This window comes from Octodon degus, unplaced genomic scaffold, assembly GCF_000260255.1.
Source record: "Octodon degus isolate 3935 unplaced genomic scaffold, OctDeg1.0 scaffold00017, whole genome shotgun sequence".
In the NCBI taxonomy this organism is placed as follows: domain Eukaryota; kingdom Metazoa; phylum Chordata; class Mammalia; order Rodentia; family Octodontidae; genus Octodon; species Octodon degus.
In genome coordinates this window covers 3,767,352-3,772,759 of record NW_004524593.1, presented here as the reverse complement: position 1 = coordinate 3,772,759, position 5,408 = coordinate 3,767,352, and the positions used below count along the sequence as shown (strand labels likewise).

The 5,408-nt window shown below is 42.8% G+C and overlaps 1 protein-coding gene across 1 annotated transcript in view; it reads right to left on the bottom strand.

The window, feature by feature from the left end:
• The window catches only part of Ankrd45 (ankyrin repeat domain 45), a 76,606-nt gene that overhangs the window by 38,729 nt on the left and 32,469 nt on the right, over window positions 1-5,408 (bottom strand). Inside the window, exon 3 of the mRNA XM_023710320.1 lies at window positions 3,112-3,206. Coding sequence (XP_023566088.1) covers window positions 3,112-3,206 — 95 coding nt within the window. The remainder of the gene's footprint in view (window positions 1-3,111; window positions 3,207-5,408) is intronic.

Sequence of the window (5,408 nt, the reverse complement as noted above, 5' to 3'; positions counted from 1 at the left end):
GGTTTCCTCCATATGTTTCTGCATTTGATTCTTTACTGCAGATGTTATTAATTCAGGGATTTCTTTTTTCATTTCCAATCTGATTTCCTCTATACCTTTCTGCAGCTGTTTCTTTATTTCAGAAGCCGTTGATTCATTGCTTTCAGCTGTGTGATTCCCAATTTGTTCTGTGTTAGTCCTCTGCACTTGTTATGGGTGGGCTTGGGTACTGAGATTGCATTTTGCTCCTTGTCGTTGTCATTTTGTGTAGCACTGTCTTCTGACCTCTGTTGTAGATCGTTGTTGCAGTTATAACCTTAGCGCCTACTGAAGTTCAGGTGTAGATCTACAATGTTTGGATTTATCCAGCTATGTCTGGCTTGGGTCTGGCTGCTGTGCTCAGCTCCTTCCTGTTACTGTCCTTGGGGGTGAACCTGTTGTACCCCTCTGGCAAGATTTTCTGCTCCTGGACTAGCTGGGTGGTTCTGTCCCTACGCTCTCTGTAGGGATTGCAGCTTAAGGGTTTCACCCCAGGCCTGTATGCCTTGCCTGAGGTAAGTCTGGAGGGGACAAGGTGGAGTAGGGGGGAGGGGAAGCTCTCCCACACACTCACTGGGCCTGAACTAGGACTGGATCTGGGGGTTCCCAGAATGCGACAGAAATTCCTCCTCTGTGGGCGGGGTGTGAGGTGTACTATGGAGTGATGGGGGGCATCCCAAGAGGGTGAAAAAGGGTGTCACCCACGCTGCGCCTGGGCTGGGACCAGTAGGTCCCGCCGGTGCAGGGTAGCTGGAAGCTCTCCCACACACTCTCCGGGCCTGGGCTAGGACTGGATCTGGGGGTTTCCGGAACATGGCAGAAATTCCTACTCAGCAGGTGGGGTATTGGAGGTGTTGTGGAGTGGTGTGGGGCATCCCAAGCGGGTGGAAGAGGGTCTCACCCACGCTGCACCTGGGCTGGAACCAGTAGGTCCCTTTGGCACAGGTTAGCCAGAAGTTCTCCCACACACTCCGAGACTGGTTTGCTTAATAGTCAATCAAATATATACATTTGAGAAAATATTTTGTCATTTTTTTATTAGTACATGTTTTAATACATAATGATTAGATAGGGAATTAGAATTCTTGTTTTTATTTTTATTATAAGTTGCCACCTTCATTTCCTCAGTGCCTTTTAGCAATCAGAAGTTTCAATATTGAATACTTTTTTTATTACCATAAAATAAAAAAATAGCTAGAAATGGAATATTTTGTTTTAAGAATAGAAAGGTTAAAAAGTTGTTTTATCTCAACATTGTGTTCTTCTTGATCTGTATATTCCACTGTGCCATTCCTGATGTTAAAAAATACAGGGCTAAAAACTGGAAGACATGACAGAAGGAGGCACATCTTGAGCACAGATCCACAGGACTTTCTTCTCAAATGAAAGGTTGACAATTTTGCACCCTTGAGCCTGCAGAAAGTGGGGTCTTGCTGATTTCTGAAATACCCCAAGGCATCTTTCTGCCTATCCTGTACAAAAGGCATGGTTTCCTTTTAATGGCATTAATCTCTTTAGCACATCTCCATTGGCCTAAATTTTACACGATTTTTTCTATGTAAAATTTAAATTTTTCGGAATTTTCTGCTCTTCCTTTTTGCCTGCAATTCTCACTTTAAATCTGGCTAAAAGCAGTAAGTATTACCCATACCATAGCTTGGATATTCAGGTGTCTTGAAATTTCCTCCATCAGACTGATTAGTGCACCATCTTTAATCTCAGTCTCCTTCAATGTCTCAGTACATAAGTAGAATACAGACAGACTTTCAGCCAGAGTATAGTACACATGGTTTACAGCCCAAATACCAACAGAGTCCTTGTTCCTCACTGAAACCTTCTGAGCCTGGTCTTTACTATCCACATTCTTGTCAGTATTCTGGTCTTCTTTACTTCCTGTACTGAATCGATGGCCTTTTACACTGAGCCACATCTCCAGCCTTTTTTATATAATTTTAATTTTTTTTTCAGGTAGGATTTTGCTATGTTCAGGCTATTCTTAAACTCACTATGTAGCCCAGACTGGCCTCAAACTTGCCCTGATCCTTCTGCCTTAGCTTTCTAGGTGCTAGAACTACAGGTGTACACCACTATTCCCAGCAGCATTCTGGTCTTCTGAGCTCCAGACTGCCACCCATCACATTCTGCTTGGTAAAGTATTCTAAGGCTTCTAAACCCCACAGTCAAGTAGTCATACCAAAAACCCCACACTGCTGGTACCAATTTTCTCTATCAGTCAGCTTTCTTGCCATTAATATACACTATCCCCTGCTTCAGCAAATGCAGGGATGGGGGTTTGATCCCCAGTACCACATGCCATGCCAGCCCTTCCCCTGGGTTGCTCTGAGCCAGCAATGGAGTCCAGGTATGATGGTGCATGCCTATAATCCCAGCTGCTGGGGGAGCTGAAAACAGGAGAATCACTATGAGTCTGAACTGCATAGTGAGACACTGTACAAAAAAAAAAAAAAAAAAAAAAAAGACGCAATATCCCGAGCCCACAATTTTAAAAAGAAGATTAATTTAGCTTGTAATCTCAGGAGATTCGGCGCTTGATCAGCAGGCTACAGGCAGGAACATCATAGTGGAAGGGCAGGGGAAAAGCAGAACTGCTTAGTTCATGGCACCCAGGAAGCAGAGCAGGGAAGCATGCCAGAGAGGAGTGAGCCAGGGACAATATATAGTATCCAAGGTCATGGTAGGTGCGTGTGTCCTAACCTAATGAAGTTGACATATAAAAACTAACAGTCATATTCTCCAACTCCTATCACCTTCCTCCAAGAGATAAGTATGATCTCTGGGGTTTTTGGGGGGAGGGAGGCTGGATGTGGTGGCACAGATCTGTAATCCCAGAACTTGGGGGGCTGAGGAGGATCCCCACAAGTTCAAGACCAGCCTTGGTGCAGAGTGAGACCCTGTGCAGTAGTTTATGAAGAATGGAGGATGGAAGAGATTGGGGGATGAGCAAGGAGGGCAGCGGAGGGAGGGAAAGGAGGAGGACGAAAGAAGAGAATCGTATGACTACCACCTAGCTCTAGAACGTTAGTGGAGAAATTAATATGTAAGACTTTCAGAACAATAATCATGGTACAGTACCTTGTCTTCCTTAAGGAGCTTCCCTGGTCCCTTTTCTGAGTCGGTTATGGTTAGGGAAACTTTTGTAATATATTTTCTCAGAGCCAATCTGGCATCTAAAAGAATAAGACAGTAAAACACTCACTGATAAAACAAAGATTTCAAAAAGCATTCAACCCTTTGTAAAATACATTACATATCCAGAACTTTATCAAGTTATATGTATGAGATTCATTGTGGTTATTTTCACTCAATTCCAGAAAAATAATACTCAACCAGCACATCACTTGGGAGTACTCAGAATGTTCCTAAAATTGTGCTAAAATTTTTGAAGAACAAAGGAAATATAAAATATAACACCTGACAAAGAGAGAACCAATATATTAAAATATCTACACTAGAGAATCAAAAAAAGTCCATAGACAAATTTTTCCTCTCCTTAATTCTTAAAAAGAAAAAATTATTTAAGTTCTTCCCAAAAAGTACTTAAAATATTTGCATTCATAGTAATGTTATCACAAAATTTGTAAGACCTATTTTAATAAAACTGCAATAATTTATTGAGCAAATTAAGACTCAAATAAAAGACCTTATCATATGTCTACATAGAACTGATAATATAATTGTAAATTAGTCCCAAACTAATTTAAAAGTTGAAGGGCTGGCCAAATAGCTCAGTGGATTAAAGCACCTGCAAACGGGTACAAGCACCAGGGCTTTGATCCTTGGGTCTGCTATGCCAGCCCAGCCCTCCGGGGCACGCTGAGACAGCAATTGAGATTGGGTGTGGTGGCGCACGCCTATAATCCCAGCTCTTGGGAGACTGTAAACAGGAGAATCACTATGAGTCTGATCTAGTAGTGAGTCCCTGAACACCCTGAAGATCCTTCCCTAAAATACAGAATGAATAAATAAATATTGATATATTTGTTTTTTCCTGCATTAAATAACCACGAATTTGGACTTAAAATGACAGAAAGTTATCCTCTGTCAGTTCTAGAGGCCAAAAGTCTGAAATTAGCTTCACTGACTTAAAGCCAGCATGTTGTCAGGGCAGTCTTACGCTAACTGATGGGAAAATACATTCCTTTCTTTTTCACTTTCCAGTGGTTGCCTAAATTCCTTGGCTTGTGACCCCTTTCCCCATCTTCAAATATATTATCCTGATCTCTTCCATCAGCAAATCATCTTCTCTTCTGTGTCAAACCTTCTACCTTCCACTTACAAGACCACTACAATTACATTAGAGTCCCACCCGATAATCGAAGAAATCACTCATCTCAAGAATCTTAAGGATCCAGGGAAAGCTTCCCTCTAACCTGTGCCTGCGGGACCTATTTCTGGTCCCAGCCCAGGCGCACTGTGGGTGAGACCCTCTTCCACCCCCTTGGGACAACACCCACCACTCCACAGCACCTCCCCCATCCTGCTCACTGAGTAGGAATTTCTGCTGCGTTCTGGGAACCCCCAGACCCAGTCCTAGCCCAGGCCCAGTAGTGTGTGGGAGAGCTGCCTCTCCCAACTACTCTACCTTGTCCCCTCCAGGCTCAACTCAGGTCTGGCATACAGGCCTGGGGTGTAAACCTGCAGCTGGAATCCCTGCAGAGAGTGTAGAGGATAGAACCACCCAGCTAGTCCAGGAGTAGAAAATCTTGCCAGAGGTGCACAACAGGCTCATCCCCAAGGGCACCAGCAGGAAGGAGCTGAGCACAGCAGACAGACCCAAGCCAGGCACAGCTGGATAAATCCAAACTTTGTAGATCTGAACCTGAACTTCAGTACATGCTAAGGTTATAATTACAACGAAGACCTACAACAAAGATCAGAAGACAGTGCTACACAAAATGATGAGAAGGAACAAAATGCAATCTCAGAACCCAAGCCCACCCATAACAAGGGCAGAGGACACTAACACAGGACAAATTGGGAATTACACAGCTGAAAGCAATGAATCACTGGCTTCTGAAATAAGAAACAGCTGCAGAAAGGTATAGAGGAACTCAGATTGGAAATGAAAAAAGAAATCCCTGAATTAATAAAATCTGCAATAAACAATCAAATGCAGAAACATATGGAGGAAGCCCAATGCCCACCCAGAAAAAGTGCAGAGGACACTAGCTCAGCTCAAATGCATGAATTAATAACAGCAGAAAGTTATAGAGGAACACAGAGCACAATTTTTTTCTGAAATAAAAAAAGAATTCTCAGAACTCATAGCATCTGAAGTAAAGAAGCAACTACAGAAACATAGGGAGGAAACCCAATCTGAAAAAAACACTGCAGTAAAAGAATTTATAACTGCTTCTAAAGAAGACATT